The sequence below is a fragment of the Macrotis lagotis genome, chromosome X, assembly GCF_037893015.1.
Source record: "Macrotis lagotis isolate mMagLag1 chromosome X, bilby.v1.9.chrom.fasta, whole genome shotgun sequence".
Taxonomy (NCBI): Eukaryota; Metazoa; Chordata; class Mammalia; order Peramelemorphia; family Peramelidae; genus Macrotis; species Macrotis lagotis.
This window is the reverse complement of record NC_133666.1, coordinates 485,694,228-485,714,466: the sequence shown is the minus strand read 5'-3', so window position 1 is coordinate 485,714,466 and position 20,239 is coordinate 485,694,228. Positions and strand designations below refer to the sequence as shown.

At 35.1% G+C, this 20,239-nt stretch overlaps 1 protein-coding gene across 1 annotated transcript in view; it reads left to right on the top strand.

The window, feature by feature from the left end:
* Positions 1-4,356: 4,356 nt before the first annotated feature.
* Positions 4,357-20,239, top strand: part of RTTN (rotatin) — a 290,369-nt gene continuing 274,486 nt past the window's right edge. Inside the window, exons 1-5 of the mRNA XM_074202085.1 lie at positions 4,357-4,572; positions 4,863-5,050; positions 9,652-9,853; positions 14,488-14,577; positions 16,997-17,090. Coding sequence (XP_074058186.1) covers positions 4,542-4,572; positions 4,863-5,050; positions 9,652-9,853; positions 14,488-14,577; positions 16,997-17,090 — 605 coding nt within the window. The 5' untranslated portion in view covers positions 4,357-4,541. The remainder of the gene's footprint in view (positions 4,573-4,862; positions 5,051-9,651; positions 9,854-14,487; positions 14,578-16,996; positions 17,091-20,239) is intronic.

The following is a 20,239-nucleotide window of genomic DNA, read 5'->3' as shown; positions in this document are numbered from 1 at the left end:
TTAACAGCAATATTGTGTAATGATCAACTGTGATGGACTTGTTCTTCTAAGCAGTACAAGAATCAAAGACAATTATGAAAGACTTGTGTTGGAAAATATCATTTCTATCCAGAGAAGGAACTATGTAATCTGAATGCAGACCAAAGTATACTATTTTCAATTTTTAAAATTGGCTTTGTTTTATTATTTCTTTTTGTTCTGATTCTTTCACAAAATGATTAATTTGGAAACATGTTTAACATAGTCATACATGCATACATATATGTATATATATATTATATATATATATATATATATATATATAATATAACCTATATTAGATTACTCTATCAAAGGGAGGAAAGGAAAGGAGGGAGAAAAATGTGATTTTTGAAAGCTATCTTTACATGAGGTTGGAAAATAAATAAATAATTTTATTTAAAAGAAAAAAATAGTTTAAAACATTCCCTATATTCCCCTCCCTCCAGTCTTTTTCAGGGAATGTTTTAAACTATTTTTTTTCTTTTAAATAAAATTATTTATTATTTATTTTCCAACCTCATGTAAAGATAGCTTTCAAAAATACCAATATATACCAAATATATATATGTGCTTTTCTGTATTTATACATACATATATACATATATATATATATGTATATGGAGAGAAAGAAAGAGAGAGAGAGTGTGTGTGTCCTTGGGGGATGGTGGGACATAAACTTAGTATATGATAATTTTATGTGACAGTGAACAGTACCTGGAGTCAGGAGGACCTGAGTTTAAATTTGGCATTGGTCACTTACAAGCTGTGCAATCCCTGGCCAAGTCACTAAACACTTTGCTTCAGTTTACTTGTCTGTAAAATGAGCTAGTGAAGGAAATGGTAAAGCATTCCAGTTGTTTTGTTCTTCCTTCAAAGAATACCATGACATCAGGGAGGTGATGTCATGACATGCAAGTGATTTGGAGTTAAGTGTGTGTGGATTGTGCAAAATCAATCACCTCACTTTCTCCTCTAGAGCCATCTGGATCCATTGGCCAGATATCCAGTCAGAATGATTGGAAATGGCCCTATATGCAGTGGGAGACCTTGGTCTTTTTAAGCTAAAGTCTTTAACAGATCTTGGATTGACTGAAGCTGTGCCCATTCAGAGAATAATGCTAGGAAAGAAAAGAACTTAAGACAAAAAAATGACCTCTTTTCTTTTTTAGATTTTTCAAGGCAATGGGGTTAAGTGGCTTGGCAAAGGCCACAGGGATAGGTAATTATTAAGTGTCTGAGGTCGGATTTGAATCCAGGTACTCCTGACTCCAAGGCTGGTGCTCTATTCACTGTGCCACCTAGCAGCCCAACCCCTTTTGTTTAATCAAAAAAAAAAATGGGCAAACCACTTAACCCCATTGCCTTGCAAAAATCTAAAAAAAAAAAATCAATCTGTGAGGGAAAGACCCTTATTGTTTCTGATCAAAACATAAACAATTGTTATTTACATTCATTCTGAGCCTATCAGAGCCCAAACTATGACCAAGTGGGGATTGTTCTGGGATCCATTGTTGGTTAATCAATGAGAACCAGTGTATTTTAGATTTTAGGCTGCAGTGCTTAAGAAAGAAATCTAGGGGCGGCTAGGTGGCGTAGTGAATAGAGCACCAGCCTTGGAGTCAGGAGTACCTGGGTTCAAATCCGGTCTCAGACACTTAATAATTACCTATCCCTGTGGCCTTGGGCAAGCCACTTAACCCCATTTGCCTTGCCAAAAACTTAAAAAAAAAGAAATCTAGCCCTTAGACTCCAAGATGAGGTTTCAGTGATCAAAATTTAGATTGCTTTGGGCAGAGTGCTGCAAATAAGGGTATGATATCCTGTGATCTTTGCCAAGAAAACCCCAAAGGACATCATGAAGAGTTGGATATGACTGACTGGAAAAGGAAAGTAACATAGTATGGGGAAAGCCTCACAGGATCATACACCTGATAGAAAACACTTGTAGCCAAAGGTAAACTCAAGACTCTTGTTGTTAACTTGAATTCATAGTTAGACTAATCTGATACAAGGGGTCAAGCTCCTTTAAGTTGCCTCATTCCTCAATGGAGTGGGAGAGAGAATGATTTCCCTTTAAATCATTAAAGGAAGATTACATTAACTATTTTACTGCCATGCTTCTGAGAATCTAAGTTGAAAAGCATTTTAAGAATCATTTGAACCTTGTAATAATACATTGAACTTCATATTTTTCATGAAATGATTTTTAAGACAAATTTTACATTCATCTCCATTACATTTCACTTCATTAGATTGTCCAAAGTTCTAATTTGTTAAAAAAAAAGCAAAGCAAAAAAAACCCCTTGGAGTTGCAAATTTTAATCTTCTGTCCAGTGATATAGAAGAAGTGATAGGTAGTGTAGAATAATTAATATTATTCTGACCTGGGTGTCAGCCAAACTAAGCTAATCCTTCTTTTGACTCCCTCAATAGCTTGTAACTATTGCAAGGGTAAAATGAGAAATAATAACCCTAGGAGGTTGTGGTGAACTCAATGATGTAATATATTTAAAAGAACTTTTCAAATTCTAAAGCACAATATAAACATTATTACATTAGTTTAAAATGCAATCAAACCCTATGTAAACATTGGAGTGGGGGGGAGAGGAGAATGGAGTGAAAATTCTTTCCCCTCATCTTCTATACTTCTTGATATAGACACTATCTGAGATAATCACAATGTTAAGTTATTATCTCTTTACAAATTAGGAACACCTTTCTCTGACTGAGGTAAAAGGGTGTAACTATCATTAATTGAAAAATGATAGGCCATTTTCCTATAGGAATATATATATATATAGATATAGATATATGTAGATATGCTTATGTATACATATTTTATTTTTTCTTCAGTTGCAATTAGAGATAATTTAAAATTGATTTAAACAGTTTTTTGAGTTCCAAAATTTTTCTCTCCCTTCCTCACCTCCCTCCATAGTAAACAATTAGATATAGGTTTTACATGTTTATCATTCAGAACTTATTACTATATCTGTCATGTTGCAAAAGAAAGCATAGAGCAAAAGGAAAAAAAAAACTTTGAAAAAATACAGAAAGTGAAAAAATAGTAAGCTTCAACATGTACTCAGAATCCATCAGTTCTTTCTCTGGAGGTGGATAGGATTTTTCATCATGAGTTCTGTGGAATTGTCTTGGATCAATGTATTTCTGAGACTAGGTAAGTCATTCACAGTTGATCATCACACTTGCTGTATTGCCTTTACTGAGTACAATGTTCTGGCTCTGTTCACTTCACTTTCTGTTAGTTCTTATAAATTCAGGTTTTTTTTTTTGAAATCTGCCAGCTCATCATTTCTTATAGCATAATAGTATTCCATCACAATCATATAATGACAATTTGTTTAGCTATTCCCAAATTGAAGGGTATTTCCTCAATTTCCAATCCTTTGCTGTATAATAGATTCAAAGAGCAGCTCCCCTGATTATTAGTTCTCCAAAATTTCCTCTATTTGGGTCTAAATTCCTCATATAAAATAAGGCTATTGGATTAGTTTCCTCTAAGGCCTCTTCCTCTTCTAAGAGTTACGATGTTGATACTTTTAGTTACCCTTGCCTATTTTAAACAGAATAAAGTTCTAAGAAAAGATTTAAAATTTTACATTATTAATTAGCTGAAGCAAAGTTACAAAGAAACAAAAGAACATAATAATTAATAATAATTGACATAATAATGAGAGAACTGTTTTTTAAAAATTTAAACATTTTATTTATTTTATTTTATTTTTTATTTATTTGTTTTTTCCAATTACATGCAACGGCAGTGTTTCACCAATCTTTTTTGGTTAAGATTTTGAGTTTTACAATTATTTCCCCTCCCTCCCTTCCCTGTGCATACCAATTTTTTTTTTACTTAACACATCTTATGGACACTGTCACGCATAGACCGTTTAAAACAAAACATTCATATTATGCCAGAGTTTTGTTTTGTTTTTTTGGTTTGTTTTCGTCATACGCTAATCCTAATCATTTTTTCTTTTCACTTGAATACTTCGCTTCCCTTTCGCTCCTTTTTTCCTTCTGAACTTTCCCGGGTAAGGGGTCACTTGGGCGTCAGTGCGGAGGTCACAACAAATGCTCCCCTCCCTCAGCCAGGAGGGGGCGCCTGTGTTTCGCCGCGGCACCTCAAGCCCCGCCCCGATGCCCGACCCCGCGGATCCAACCGCGCTCCTCAAAGCGCCGCCCCCACGACAGTTGTTTTAAGAGGCGAGTCCCGAGCCAATAGGCCGCCGTCCTGTCTTGGCCAATCGGGACACAGAGAGGCTTGTTCCGCAAAAGACTACAACTCCCGAAGTGCATTGCGGCAGGAAGGGGTGCCCGTAGCTCGGCTCGGCGCCCTTCTGAGCTCCCGACTCCGGGTCTTCGCCTTCATCCCTTTCCCGAGCGCCGATTCCGACCCGGTTTCCGCGGGGACAACAATTGCGGCCGGACGGACGCGGTGGCGCGGGGGTTGAACGCCGAGCTGGCCCGAAGCTGTGGCCGCGCCGGTCGGGGGGCGCGGGATGGCTTTGTTGGGGCTGATCAGGAAACTGGGTAACATGCCGCCTTCTCCTCGCCCCTCCCCCCCGGACTCCTTCCCTCCCCCCCTTCTTCTGACGTCCCTCCTCTGGGGTCCCACAGAGCCGCGTGCCCCCCCACCCTGGGAAAGCGAGCTGATTGGGATCGACTCCCCAGAAGACGTTTTCCGTCTCGGGCCCCGGCCCCCATCTGGAGGGCCCCTTCGGGGTGCCCCGCTTTAGCACCTTAGACCCGCCCCGAGGCGGGACGGACACCGGGCACCCTCTTCCGTTCCTGAATACATTTGTGTTGTCTTTCCCTGACAGGTCATCCTCTGGCGGAGATACGGGAAAGGGCTCTCAAGAGCATTCTCTGCAAGGTGGAACACAATTTAATTTCTTGTGTTGAACTTGTACAAGAGAAACTTCTTTTTATTTATTTGCTGGAATGGTTCAATTTCCCCACCGTTCCCATGAAAGAAGAGGTTCTGAACCTACTCAGCAGCTTGGTTAAGGTGAGCTCATAGACTGTGGAACAAGCAGCAACACCCGTTTATGAAGGGCCTTCAAAATGCCCAAGGCAGGACCTTGGGCTCCCGGGACACTTCTTTGGGGATTATTGAACGGGGAAAGTCATAAGATCAGGATTTGAATCCCCATTGAGCTATTTTGCTACTTGTGAGACTGACCAAACCTTTTTTATTATTATTATTACTATTATTATTATTTGCAAGGCAAATGGGGTTAAGTCACAGCTAGGTAATTATTAAGTGTCTGAGACCGGATTTGAACCCGGGTACTCCTGACTCCAAGGCTGGTGCTTTATCCACTACGCCACCTAGCCGCCCTGACCAAACCTTTTAATACTTGGATGCCAGTTTGCTCATTTAGACAAGATGACCTTTAAAGTTCCAACTCCAAAACTTTGTTATATTATTTTTGATTTTGAAGGTGTGGGTACTCTCATAGGATTATAGATCAGAGCCAGATGACTTTAGAGGTCCAGTGCCCAGTCTAGTTTTGTTGTTGTTGCCATTCTATACTTGTGTGCATTACAATCCTTCAGTGACTTAGTGGATGAATGGGCCTTGGAGAAAAATTTCTCATTTGTAGCTATACTGAGAATGAACTTTCTGAAAATTTAGGCTTGTCCTTAGGGTGGCAGGTGGTGGAGTGCTGGACCTCAAGTCAGGAAGAGCTGAATTTATTTATTTGTTTATTTGTTTCTGGCAATGAGGTTAAGTGACTTGCCCAAGGTCACACAGCTAGGTAATTATTAAATATGACTCTAGACACTTCCTAGCTGTGTGACCCTGGGGAAGTTACTGAACCTTGGTTTCTTCATCTATAAAATAAGTTGGAGAAGATACTTGGGCTTGGCAAATATTCTGTACTTGGGTATCTGTTGAGCAAACCCCAAATGGGGTTTTGAAGAGTTGGACTTGACTGAATAACAGCAAAATAGAATAGAGCATGATTTTTTGCTAGGCATACTTGAAGTGCATTAAGGTAGTCTAAGCTTCAGTGCTTAGGTCCTTTGATATATCATTCTAAAATCTATGTCATGATGAGGCTTTGAATTAAGTTAGTCATCTAAAGGTTAAAAAAAAAGAACAGTGTTGCCTCTGTTCTATGATAAGCCATTGAAATGGGTTGGGGATACAAAGATAAAAAATGATAAAATTCCTATAAAACTTTGAAGAGTTTATGATTTTTTTTTGTCTAGAGATAGAGATGGATGATGCGGTATGTATATGTGGATAGATCTCAGTTTTTGGTGGACTAAGTAAATTTGCAGAGGCACATTAGTTGAAAGTTGAGCACTGAGTGGTGATTTTTCTTTTTTGACCTTAGCAACCTCAGGGGCTAAATTAGGGCAAATAGAGAAACTGTGATTTGCATCAATATGAGAACTGTTCCTACTCCTTGAAGTCATTCTCTAAAGAGGAATCATATATAAAAATGATGTTGCTTCCAGTACAGCATATATTTCCTTTGTAACCAATGGATGTATTTTTGAAGCAAAGGTTAAGGGAAACTGAGTTAGTTGAACAGTTCAGTTCACTAAATATATTAAGTATCTGCTCTTTTCAAGGTCCTGTGTTGGAGATTTAGAGACAAAAACAGAATAGCTCTTGCTCTTAAGGAGCTTACATTCAATTGCTGTATGTATATATATATATATATATATATATATATATATATATATATATATATTCAAATATTACCCAATAATTTCAAGAGGAACAACCTGCTGACACCTGAGAGTTAACAAGAAAGGCTTCATGTAATAAGTGAACTCTTAGCTGTACTTTGAATGAAGTTAGGATTCTAGGAAAAGGGATGAAAAGGGAGTACATTCTTCACTGTACAAGGAATGGAAGCAGTAAATGGAGCACTGTGTACATGTAAAATTGTTAGGCACCAGGAGACACAGTGACTAGAGTGCTGAGTCTGGAGACAGGAAAACCTGAGTTCAGATTTAGCCTCAAACATTTCCTGGGCAAGTTATGTCATCTCTCTGAGCCTCATTTTCCTCAACTATAAAATGGGGATAATAGCATCTATCTTCCCAGAGTTGTTGTGAGGATTGAAGGAGATAATATTTGCAAAGCTCTTTGCTTCCTGCCTGATACATGGTAAGTGCTTATACAAATTCTAGTCTTTCTTCTCTTGTTCTTGTTCTTCTGAAAGAGAAAGTAGGCCAGTTTGAATGGAATTTGGGTTTAAAATGGAGTTGGAAAGACAGATGAAAGTCCAGTTGGGTGGAAAATTACTTTAAAATTGAGACTGATAATTTTGTATTTTTTCTTAGAGCCAATGGGAACCATTGAATATTTTTGAATAGTTTTGTGTTTTAGAAATACCAGCTTGGGAGCTGTGTGGAGAATGTGTTGAAGGTAGATCACACTGGAAGTAGGGAAATGAGTTTTAATTTTGGGTCAATGATTTTAATCTATGTAAAATTGAGAGCCCTACAAAACAGGTTCATTGTTGTTTTTTTTGTTTGTTTGTTTTGGCAAGGCAATGGGGTTAAGTGGCTTGCCCAAGGCCACACAGCTAGGTAAGTATTAAGTGTCTGAGGTCGGATTTGAACTCAGGTACTCCTGACTCCAAGGCCAGTGCTCTATCCACTGTGCCACCTAGCCGCCCAAAATAAGTTCATTGTTAATGAATTTTTCATTGCTTTGTAAATAACATGGTTACAGCTGGTAATATAACTGAAATTTTCAAATAATTCCCAAGTTTAGAAAGCATTTTGTTTCTATTGACCTCATTTAACTCTTATAATACCCCATGTATGGGGTCCATGTAGGGGTAAATGGCTTGGGAAAGAACTGAGGATCAGAAGTTATGGTGAGGATGAAGAACAGGGTTTGACACTGTGAGGCAGAAGGAGAGGTGGAATTACAACAGATTATGGTCAGATAAATGAATTTTAGAGTAAATGAACTTAGTGCATTTGTAGGTGACGGTAAGCTCAAGGCAAGTACTATCTCAGTGTGTAATTAAGGTAATATATCATGGGAAATGAGTAAGTTGAAAAACTAAGAAACTAGGAACTTTGAGAGAGTATCAGTATGTATATTTAAGTTCCCTACTATGAGAACAGGAGTTGGGGACAAGAAAGACAATGAGCCAGATGCTAAACTCATTAAGGAAACCAGAATGTCCTGAAAATCTCTAGACAAAAGTCATTAGAAATCTTGATTCAAAGATGAATTTGTATGAATGAACCTCAAAAGAATAGAGGTTATTGGATGATGGTAGAGTGAGCATCTATGTGGCCACAGAGAGTAAGAAGTATTCTTAACCCACCTACCATAATCAATAATTTGTGATGTATGAGTGAAATTTTAACCAGTACTAGAAAGTGTGACCAGGAAAGTTGTGTAATTAGGAAGGAGCCAGTTCTCAATGAGTACAGGATGGAGAGAATGAGAAAGGAAATATTTTAAGATGAAAGTTAGTTTGTTATCTAAGGGAAAATATTCCAGAGAGCACAGTGTAGATAGCTTTAGAGTAGAATATTATTGGGGTTATGTTGAGGAAATAAGTTATGAAAATAAGCTTGCAGTCAGTGGAGGACCAAGAACAGGGTTTGAGCAGGGAATATAGAATCACTAAAATGGGGAAGGATTGATGGGTTAAGAGTATGTAAAAGCATTGAAAAATGATTTCAGATAGATTATTATTGTCCATAGAAAATGAGCCTTGGAATCAAGTTATAAACAGGAGCTGTACTTTACTTGTTGACTTCTGGATAGAATGACTGCTCAAGGAGGCCAGGAAGGCTCACTGTGGTGATATAGGGGAGTGAGAGAATAACTAGAAAGCTGTGGAATAGCTACTCTGCCAAGGTCATGGATCCTTAAAGATTAGATTGCTTTTTTTTTACAAGCCAAATGGAGGTTAAGTGGCTTGCCCAAGGCTACACAACTAGGTAATTATTAAGTGTCTGAGACTGGATTTGAACTCAGGTCCTCCTGACTCCAGGGCTGGTGCTTTATCCACTGTGCCACCTAGCTGCCCCCAAAATTAGATTGCTTTTGAAAGAAGGGAACCAGTATTATGTTCCTGTCAATATGTCCTTCTGGTGTCCTTTTAGAGAATCATGTTGTTAAGTATTTTTTCTGATAGTTACTAGTTAATATATATATAAAACCACATAAAATTCATTTTCTCATATAGATTGATTTCTTTGAGGAATAGTTACAGAAATGTAGTGGAAAAAATGAAATTGGAAGATTGAGTTAGATAAATGCATGAAGTATTTATATAATACTTTTTTATATAAAGTATTATATAAATACTTCACATTGTGATAAATGTTAGGGGTACAAATACAAAGAAACAGGACCATCTCTACCCTCACAGAATTTAAGTTAAAATGGTAGAATATAACACGTAATGGAGACTGGAGAGTGGGGGGGGGCGGGTCCTGTGTTTGTGGTATTATGCTTTGGAACTGATGACTGAGAATACATGAGAGGGCCTAGCAGAGCCCAGGGTTTTACCAGAGCTAGAATCCAAGATTTATTTGAGGAGAAGGTGGGGATGATGGCCAAAATTTTTCTTTATAGCTCTTCTCAAAAGACTTTTCTTTTCATTTTAGCATCCCTCTGCAGTCCAACATTTGTTTGATATTGGTGCATATGAATTTTTCTCCATGCTTCGTCCTAATGTGGATCCAGATTTGCAGGCTGAAATTGATGGTATTATGGATGGCCTATTTATTCTTCCTTCAAATGATTCTTCTCCATATCATCGTTCTACATTTTTCCAAACCAAGCCATTTGTATGTGGACCCAAAACTGGTAATTTGAAGTTATAATATATATTTCTTTTTTAAAATTTTAATTTATTTGTTTATTTTGAATTTTACAATTTTCCCCCTAATCTTGCTTCCCTCCCCCATCCCCCACAAAAGACAGTCTGTTCGTTTTTACATTGTTTTCATGGTATACATTGATCTAGGTTGAATGTGATGAGACAGAAATCATATCCTTAAGAGACAGCAAAATTACATAATAAGATAGCGTGTTTTTTTTTTTTTTTAATGAAAGGTAATAGTCTTTGGTCTTTGTTCAAACTCTACAATTCTTTCTCTGGATACAGATGGTATTCTCCATCGCAGGTACCCCCAGATTGTGCCTGATTGTTGCACTGATGGAATGAGCAAGTCCATTAAGGTTGATTATCATCCCCATATTGCTGTTAGGGTGTACAGTGTTCTTCTGGTTCTACTCATCTTGCTCAGCATCAGTTTATGCAAATCCTTCCAGGCTTCCCTGATTCCCATCCCTCCTGGTTTATAAATATATTTCTTTTTTTATTTTATTTTATTTTATTTTTTTAGATTTTTCAAGGCAATGGGGTCAAGTGGCTTGCCCAAGGCCACATGGCTAGGTGTCTGAGGCCGGATTTGAACTCAGGTACTCCTGACTCCAAGGCCAGTTTTCTATCCACTGCGCCACCTAGCTGCCCCCATAATCTCTCTATATAAATATATTTCTTAAAGAAAAAAAAAATCTCATTTTCCTAAAGCTAGCTGTTGACTGATAAAAAAAAAAATAGACTTTATACAAGGAAAAGTGATCATCTTGATGAAGTAATTTTTTTATGTTTAATATAGTAGGTTTAACTTTTGGCACCAAAAACTTTCATTGTTGTTGGTTTAAATTTATTTACATTTTTGGACACCAATGCTATCCAAAGAATATATAAATTAACACTACATTGAAGTAGGAGTGTGGAAGAATTGCTTGAATGCTTTCCTTTCTTTTTTGACATTTGTAAAGAGATTTTTTCTTCCTTCCTTCCTTCCTTCCTTCCTTCCTTCCTTCCTTCCTTCCTTCCTTCCTTCCTTCCTTCCTTCCTTCTTTCTTTTTTCTTTCTTTCTCTTCTCCTTTTTCTTCTCCTTCCTTCCTTCTTTTTTTTTTTGCAGACATCTGACAATTGCTTCTGATGTACTCTAAATCAAACTCAAACTGTGAGGCAGAGTATGTTAAAATATAGTTTCTTTATGTCTTAGGCTTATGTCTTCGACATTAGTCAGATTTGGTGTTTAACTGTACATGATTATAAACATTCTTGAGGACGAGACCATTTGGTCCCTTTAATTTGTAGTACAGTGCTGAGTACAGTTGGTACTTATGAAAGTTTTTCAATGTTTATCCTCATGCATATACATATTTTTAAGTTACATTATTTCCTTCCACCCCTCTGCCCTCAACAGCGAACAGTTAGGTGAGTATTTTGTTTAACATATTTACAAATTAGTCATTTTCAATATGAGGAATTAGGATTAATGGAAAAAGAGGAAAAACATGAGATAAGAAATACAAAAAAGAAGTTTTAAAAAAGTGAATGTAGTGTTCATTCAGATTTTGTAGGGTTTTTTTTTCTTTTTCTGGATGGGGATTACATTGTTCAAAGCTGATCTCCTATGGTTGTCCTAGCCCTCTGAACTGCTGAGAGGAGCTGCATCCATCAAGGTTGATCAACTGGCTGTGTTGTTTATATGTAGAATGTTCTCTTGGTTCTGCTGAATATTTTGGAACTCGTGGGACTTTTATCATTTTTTATGATTTCTTCTGGATATAGGCCTAGTATTGGAATTGCTGGATCAAAGGGTATGATCAATTTTATTGTTCATTTTGCACAGTTCCATATTGGCCTCCGGAATGGTTGGATCAGTTCACCACTCCCCTAACAATGCATTAATGTCCCAATCCTCTGACAGTCTCTCCAACATTGATCATTTTCTTTTTTTGTCATCTCGCCAGTCTGATAGGTGTGAGGTGATATAGTTGTTTTAATTTGCATTTCTCTAATCTTAATGAGTTGGAGCATTTTTTCATATGACTATATATAGCTTGATGATTGAATTCAGTGACATGCAATTTGAAATAACTTTATAAATTCATTTCTGTCTAGCAGCAAGAGAATATGAGGATCTATAGAGTCAAAAGGAAAAAAGTCAATGTATTAACAATTTTAAGAATCCACTTACTGACTTAATTTAAAACAAATCAGATTGAGAAAATAAAGACTTAGTAATGCTACAATGTACAATTTATTTGATATTTCTACTTTAAAATTTGATTCCTATATAAAATAGCACTTTGAACTATTTATTTTCTGTTTGAAATACTTGGAAAGAGAATTATAGAAGTGAACTATTTATGAATCAGGATGGTGGGATCACTTGGAGCTAGGAATGAAGATGTTTAGACTGGGAGCAAAGCCTTGGAAGGACACAATTGTGTTCTTCAAACATTTGAAATATTTTCACATACAATTTTTTTTATTTAAGGCAGTGGGATTAAGTGACTTGTCCAAGGTCACACAGCTAGGTAATTATTAAGGTCAGATTTGAACTCAGGTCCTCCTAACTCCAGGGCTGGTACTCTATCCTCTACGTCACCTAAATGCCCCCATTTGAAATATATTAACTTAGAAGAGGATATGTTTTGATTGGCCATGTAAAACAGAATAAGGATCAGTGAGGAAATTATAAGGAAGAAAATTTCATATTAGTATAAGAACAAACTTTCTAACAATTAGACCTTTACAAAAGTATAATGGGTTATTTTATAAGATGCTGAGTTCCTTATCAATGGAGAAATGAAAACAGAGGTTGGATAATTGTAGAGGTTATGAATGTTTAGAAAGAATTCAGATTTCATTTAAGGATTAGACTAAGGAATAAATTTTTAGACCCTTCCAATTTTAATCATTTTTAACTTTTATTAATTTCCAACTTTTTATTGACCAAATTTTTATTAACTTGCAATTGTTGTTATCCTCTGAGTTTTATTTTGCTCATTTCTAAATTGAATATGATAAAATTGTTTTAGATACCATAAGGAGTACTTTCAGTTATGCCAGAGATAACACGGACAATTAAAATTAACAGATTATTAGAAAACTTCTTTTTATCCATTAGTTTCAATCTCTTCTGTAGCCGAGTTGGTGGTTAGGTAATATTGAATTACCTAGTTATAGATAATTATAGATTCTTTCAAATTTTTATTCATTTTCTTGATTTGCTAGTTAAAGTTGAAGAATGAAGTAGCCCAAAGTTGTGTAAGGGCCTAGGTCCTGGCCCTCTTTTTGATTCTCTCTTACCCTCTTTTGGTGATCTCATTTGCTTCCTTGAGTTTAATTATCATCTTTTGCTGATGATTTCCAGATTTATTTTTCTAGCCTTAGTCTTTGCCCTGAGTTTCTACCTGTCTTACTAACTGCTTATTGAACATTCAAACTGGATGTCTTGAACTCAGTATTTCTAAAACAGAATTCTTCATCTTTCCCCCAAACTATACCTCTCTTCTCTAGTTTCATATTGCTTTCAAAGGCACTATCGTTCTTCCAGTTTCCCAGATTCATTATCCTTTTACTCCAGAAATTAGTTAGGTACCAAATATTGGCATTTTTACATCCAAAACATCTCTCATAAAAAAATCCCTTTTCTATAGTCACACATTAATTGCCCATCTATTAGAATATTGCAGTGGTCTTCTAATTGATTTCTTGGCTTCGTGTCTCTCCCAGTTCCGGTCCACATACTTGCTAAAGTGATTTTCTTGTGATGATCTGAGCATGTACTGTTGTATTCAGTAAATTCCAGTGATTTCCTGGATAAAATATAAACTTATCTATTTAGTTTTATAAGGCTTCAGAAGCCTGTTTCTGTCCTATGTTTTAAGTCTTATTGAACCTTTTTATTCTGTGATCCAGCCAAATAAACCATCTCTTTGCTCTTCACCCATTGCACTTGAATTTCTATCTCCATGCCTTAGCATTAACCTTTCAGCATTCCTGGAATTCACTCCTTTCTCAACTCTCATAGAATTCTTTTTTTTTCCTTCAACCATGACCTTCTGTATGAAGCCTTTTTCTTTTGATATTCTAATTTCTACCCTAACTACCTTGTATTTTATATTCTGTGTATATTTTATATATACTTTTGTGTTTACATGTTGTTTTCCCCTTGCTCTTGTGATCAGGAATTGTTTTTTTTTATGTTCCCATTATCTACTATAATACCTTGTCCTTATTAAATAAATCTTTACTGATTGACTAGATAAATCCAGAAGGTGAAATAAAGATCTTGGAAACAACACCTTCAGGTAGTCCATTTTGTCAATCCAAATGTTTAAATGTTTTCATTTGAATTAAAACATTTCAGCTTTTTAATAGAAAAGAACTGGGCTGCTGGTTTTGGGGGAGGAATACTTTAGGTATCTAATTTGGATTCAGTAATTTTTTCTCTAGGGGATGACTTGTTATAGAGAAGGAAGGACTAAACAAGGCCTTTCAGATTTTTTTAAATTAAAATGTTGGTAAAAACTAAGATGTAATTTAAAATTGTAAATTTTTTTCATGGACCAAAGAAGAGAGAGCAAGCCAATGCACTTTTGGTAACTTTTTTTTTTCTCATCAGCTTTACCAGAAGAAAATGAAATTAGACCTGGATATTTTTCTCAAGACATAAATAATCTCAAACAGACAGAAGGCTATTCAGGATCATTGTGTATGTACATTTATGATGATCATTTCTATGTTCTCTGGTAAATATAAATATCTTCTATGGTGTGAATTTATTATTGTTTTGCCTGTTTCAGTGCCTAATGTAAAAATTAAGAGTATATATCCTTTCAATATACCAAAACCAGAAAATTAGTTGGCAATATATCTATTTGCTGATGGGCTTGCATTTTAAGTGCCAATCCAATTTGAAAACTTTTCCCTGGCTGCCCAGAATTTATATAAATATACTTATCCATTAGAGAGAATAGAATGAAAGCTAAGTGAGACAGAAATAACAAGTGGAAAGTCATGGATTTCTAGAGGCATAGATGGGATCTTTAATTTTTTTTTAATTAAACAGATTTATATACTTGTTATTTGTAATATAGCATGTTTTTAAAACTTGGTGCACTTTCTGTCTAAAATTTTTGTTATGTTTTCTTTTAATTTTGTCTTTGAGATTACAGATTAAATTCTCAGTAATTATTATGAATAGTCATATTTTTCAAGGCTTTAATAATTGATCTCTGAACTGAGTAGTATAGTGATATAGGGAAAAATTGAAGGAGATGTGGATGTCAGAAGGGGTAAAGGTTTGAGTTGGGCTAAAGAGAATATTAGAGACTTTTTTGATTTCTAAATTTTACTTCAAAATTGAGTTGAAGAAAATACTTAAATATTTATTGATATCTCTTGTTTCCAAATATCTCTCCTCCCTCCCTCTTGCAGATGCTTCCTTTATAACTAAGAATGAAAAAGAGGAAAAAGAAAAGCTTGGCAAAATAATTAGCATATAACTGAGTCTGACATATATAAAATATTAATTTAATGTTTTATAGTTTTAACTAGTTATTAGTAAATTCCTTAAGAAGCTCAGTGTGCATGCTAAAATTCCCACTTTTCCTCCTTTTCTTTAGAAGAAATAATAACCAAAATGCTTTATTCTTTGATTACACTTCAGAGATTAACTTTTTTCTTTTTGTTCTAAGAGTCTTTTGTCTCCATTTAATCCTGCTCTTTAACTCCTTGAAAGTTTTGCCCAGCCATTGTCCTTATTTGTACAATGGACTTTGCCACTTGAAAGGAAATATGGGTGTTTCAGTGTTGCTACTTTAACTGGAGTGATAAAGACCCCTTTGAAAAATACCATTTGTGAATTCTGTAGCTTTTACTTTTTTTTGGTATTGCTGAACTTCCCCCTAACAAAGTGATGTTATATATGAGCTCTAATGCCAAGTCTATAACCAAAAATCATCATCTTGTCTAAATTTTTTCTCCTTTTCTTAATCTTTTATATATAATACTATTGTGAATATTTGAAAATGAACATCTCTCATTGGTATTTTTAGTATTTAATTATATGCTATAATTGTTAACATATTCCATAACACTGAAATAGCCTTCACTTGATAATTACTTCTTCCTTACTCTGCAATCCAGCCAAACTAGTCTTCTCTCTGTTCCTACAGAATTGACTCACTCTTATCAGTTAAGGGATAGCTGTTGGCATAGGAGATAGAGTGCTGACCCTGGAGTCAGGAGAGCCTGAGATCAAATCTAGCCTCATACATACACTTTCAAACTATGTGATCCTGGGCAAGTTAACCTTCTGTGCCTCAGTTCCTGTAAAATGAACTGGAGAAAGAAATGGCAAAGCACTCCAGTATCTTTGCCAAGAAAACCTTGGCAAATGGGGTCACAGAGAGTCAGAAATAACTGAAACAGCTCCACAACATCATCAATTAAATTACTTCTCAGCTAGGCAGTGGAGAGGAAGGAGACAAAATGGAAATTTCAGTGGAATTCTGTAATCTATTTAATGTTATGTGGAAACATTTTCAGTTAGGAAAAAAAGATCCCATTGAAGATGGCAATGTAATATAGCTATAAAATCAACTGTGGAAAATACTGTTATTCTGGGGGACATCAAACTGTCTTGTTATTAAGTCTTATGAAATATTTTCTTGACTGCAGTTAACAGATATTTTGTCATAATGTAAGATAGAACTTTTGATGAGAATTTTGTTTTGCATGCCATTTTCTTATTGCTGGAGAAGGGGAAAATTATTCTGAAGTTTGATGTTTGTAAAAATAGCTCTATTATGAGCATCTAGAAAAGGAAACGGTGCTGACAGAGAGCCAATATGACCTCATTAAGAACAGATCCTGCCAGGCTAATCTTATTTTCTTTTTTTGATAGGCTTATCAAGCTAGCCAATCATAGGGACAAATACTGTAGATGTAGAGACTAAGTTTTTACTTTTTTGTTTATATTATGGTGGGGATTCCCTTTGAATATGTTAGAGCAGATAGCCTCTAAGAATACTTCCATTGCCTAAGCTCTGTGAATATATATATATATATAGATATAGAGATAGATAGATATATCAATGTAATAATTACATGTTTTGCTATTCCATTAGCAGTAAATCAAGCTGTGAAATGTTTGAAGTTTTCCACATTTCCTTGGTTGCCACTCACCGCGACAGATAGACATGTTCTTTCATCTAATGAAAGGTATAGTAGCTGAAACATTTAAATTATTTTTATTTCAGATACTAGTGCTCTATAAAAGATAATATCTTATTAAATTTTAAACTATGCTTACACTCAGTGAAATGAATGAATTGAAGTCATTTTATATTCACCAAATTTTTTTCCTATGGTTGTGTATGCCAAAAGTTACTTATGTAATGTAAGTTACCTGGGTAGGAATAAAACATATTACCTCAGAAGTCAAAGGCTGGTATATTTTCTAGAGCTGATTGGTTATATAAATATTTTATATTGAAATTCTTACTACTGTGAATTACTTTCCAAAATTAAGTTGTCATCAACTCTAGACTGAATAAAACTGATATAGACTTATTTGAAATAAACCTCAAGGAAGCTACCCAATGACAGAAAATTTAAATAGATTTTGTAATTGAGTTTATTTTTTGTTACTTTTTTTTAAAGAACTGCCTTTTTATTTATGCAAATGCAACCATTAAACCTCTTTCAATAAGACTTATACTTTGAATTGTATTAATACTTTAAATACAGTCTCACATCTAAAAGATGTCCCTTGTAGTAAACTGTATGCATCATATGATTTCTTTAGAGTGAAGCTCTATTTTGTGACTGTGAAAGAGATTGATTGATCTCTGTAAGGAGGAAATTTCTAATCTTGGTCTCATTATTATTAAGCTATATCTGAAAAAATGGTGCAAGACCTATATTGTAAATGATCTTAAATTAATCTGAGTATTCTCTAATAGTCTAATTTGTTCTTCCTGTCTGGTGATCTCTTCTGTTTTTACTTCATTGTCCATAAAACTTCCAAAAGAACATCCTGTTCAGAAATCTTCAGTGGTTTTCTGTTATCTCTCATAGGTATGTCTTGGAGAAATCATAAACTTAACCAAGTGTTCAGTGCTCTGCTTTTTTAAAATTTATTTATTTTCATCTATATGCACATGCATATTTCCAAGTTAAAAAATTTCCCCCCACCCTTTCCTCCCACCCCCTCCCCTCAGCAGGGAACAGTCAAGTTAGAATTTTATATATGTATTTGAATTTTGAATTTTACAATTTCCCCCCATCTCACTTCCCTCCCACCAACCCCCACAAAAGTAAGTCTTATGTTATTTCCATGCTATACGTTCATCAAAATTGAATGTGTTGAGAGAGAAATCATATCCTTAAGGATAAAATAAAATATAAGAGAGAGCAAAATTATATAAGATAACTTTTTTTTTAATTAAAGGTAATTGTCTTTGGCCGTTGTTTAAACTCCATAACTCTTTCTTTGGATACAGATTGTATTCTCCAGCACAGATACCCTAAAATTGTCCCTGATTGTTGCACTGATGAAATGAGCAAGTCCATTAAGACTAATCATGAACCCCAGTTTGCAGTTATGGTGTACGATGTTCTTCTGGTTCTGTTCATCTTGCTCAGCATCAGTTCATGAAAATCCTTCCTGGCTTCTCTGAATTTCCATCCTTCTTGGTTTCTAATAGAACAATAGTGTTCCATAACATACATATATCCAAATTTGTTCAGCCATTCCCCAGTTGATGGATTTTCACTCAATTTCCAATTCTTTGCACCACAAACAGGGCTGCTATGAATATTTTTGTACAAATGATGTTTTTTACCCTTTTGCATGATATTGTCAGGATATAGACCCAGTAGTGGTATTGCTAGATCAGAGGGTATGCACATTTTTATTGCCCTTTGGGTGTAATTCTAAATTGCTCTACAGAAAGGTTGGATGAGTTCACAGATCCACCAACAATATATTAGATTTCCCACATCCCTTCCAACATTGATCATTGTCTTTTCTGGTCACATTGACCAGTCTGATAGGTATGAGTTGGTATTTCAGTGCTTTAATTTGCATTTCTCTAATCAGTAATGATTTAGAGCAATTTTTCGCATGACTGTGGATTGCTTTGATTTCCTCATCTGTAAATTGCCTCTGCATTCATATCATTTGACCATTTGTCAGTTGGGGAAATGGGGTTTTTTTTTTGTAAAATTGACTCAAATCTCTATATATTTTAGAAATGAATACTTTGTCAGAAATACTAGTTGTAAAGATTGTTTCCCAATTTACTACATTTCTGTTGATCTTACAGTGGTTTTGTCTGTGCAAAAGCTTTTTAATTTCATGTAATCAAAATTATCTGTTTTATTTTTAATGATATTCTCCATCTCTTCCTTGTTCATAAACTGCTTTCCTTTCTATATATCTGACAGGTAAACCATTCCTTGATTTCTTGGTTTGTTTGTAATATTGTATTTTATATCTAAATCCTGTATCCATTTTGATCTTATCTTGGTATAGGGTGTGTGGTATTGGTCTCATCCAAGTTTCTTCCATACTAACTTCCAATTTTCCCAACAGTTTTTGTTAAAGAGAGAGTTTTTATTCCCAAAGCCAGACTCTGGGTTTATCAAACAGCAGATTACTATAATCATTTCCTTGCTACCTCTTTTACACCTAGTCTATTCCACTGGTCCACCACTCTATTTCTTAGTCAATACCAGACAGTTTTGATGACTGATGCTTTATAATATAATTTTGAATCTGGAAGGGCTAAGCCACCTTCTTTTGTACTTTTTTCATTAAATCCCTGGAAATTCTTGATTTTTTATTTCTTCATATGAATTTATTTATAATTTTTTCTAACTCATTAAAGTAATTTTTTGTAATTTTGATTGATAGGGCACTAAATAAGTAGTTTAATTTAGGTAGAGTTGTCATTTTTATCATAGTATCTTGGCCTGTCTATGAGCAATTACTATTTGCCCAGTTACTTAAATCTGATTTTATTTTTGTGAGAGGTGTGCTGTAATTGTTTTCATAAAGTTTCTGAGTCTGCCTTGGCAGGTATACTCCCAAGTATTTTATATTGTCTGAAGTTCCTTTGAATGGGATTTTTCTTTCAAGCTCTTTCTGCTGTATCTTCCTAGTCATATCTAGAAATACCTGTGACTTTGCTAAAGTTGTTAATTGTTTCTAGTGGTTTTTTTGATGATATTTTTAGAATTCTCTAGGTATACTGTCATGTCCTCTGCAAAGAGTGATAGTTTAGTTTCTTCCTTCCCAATTCTAATTCCTTCAGTTTCTTTTCTTCTCTTATTACTGAAGCTAACATTTCTAACACAATATTGAA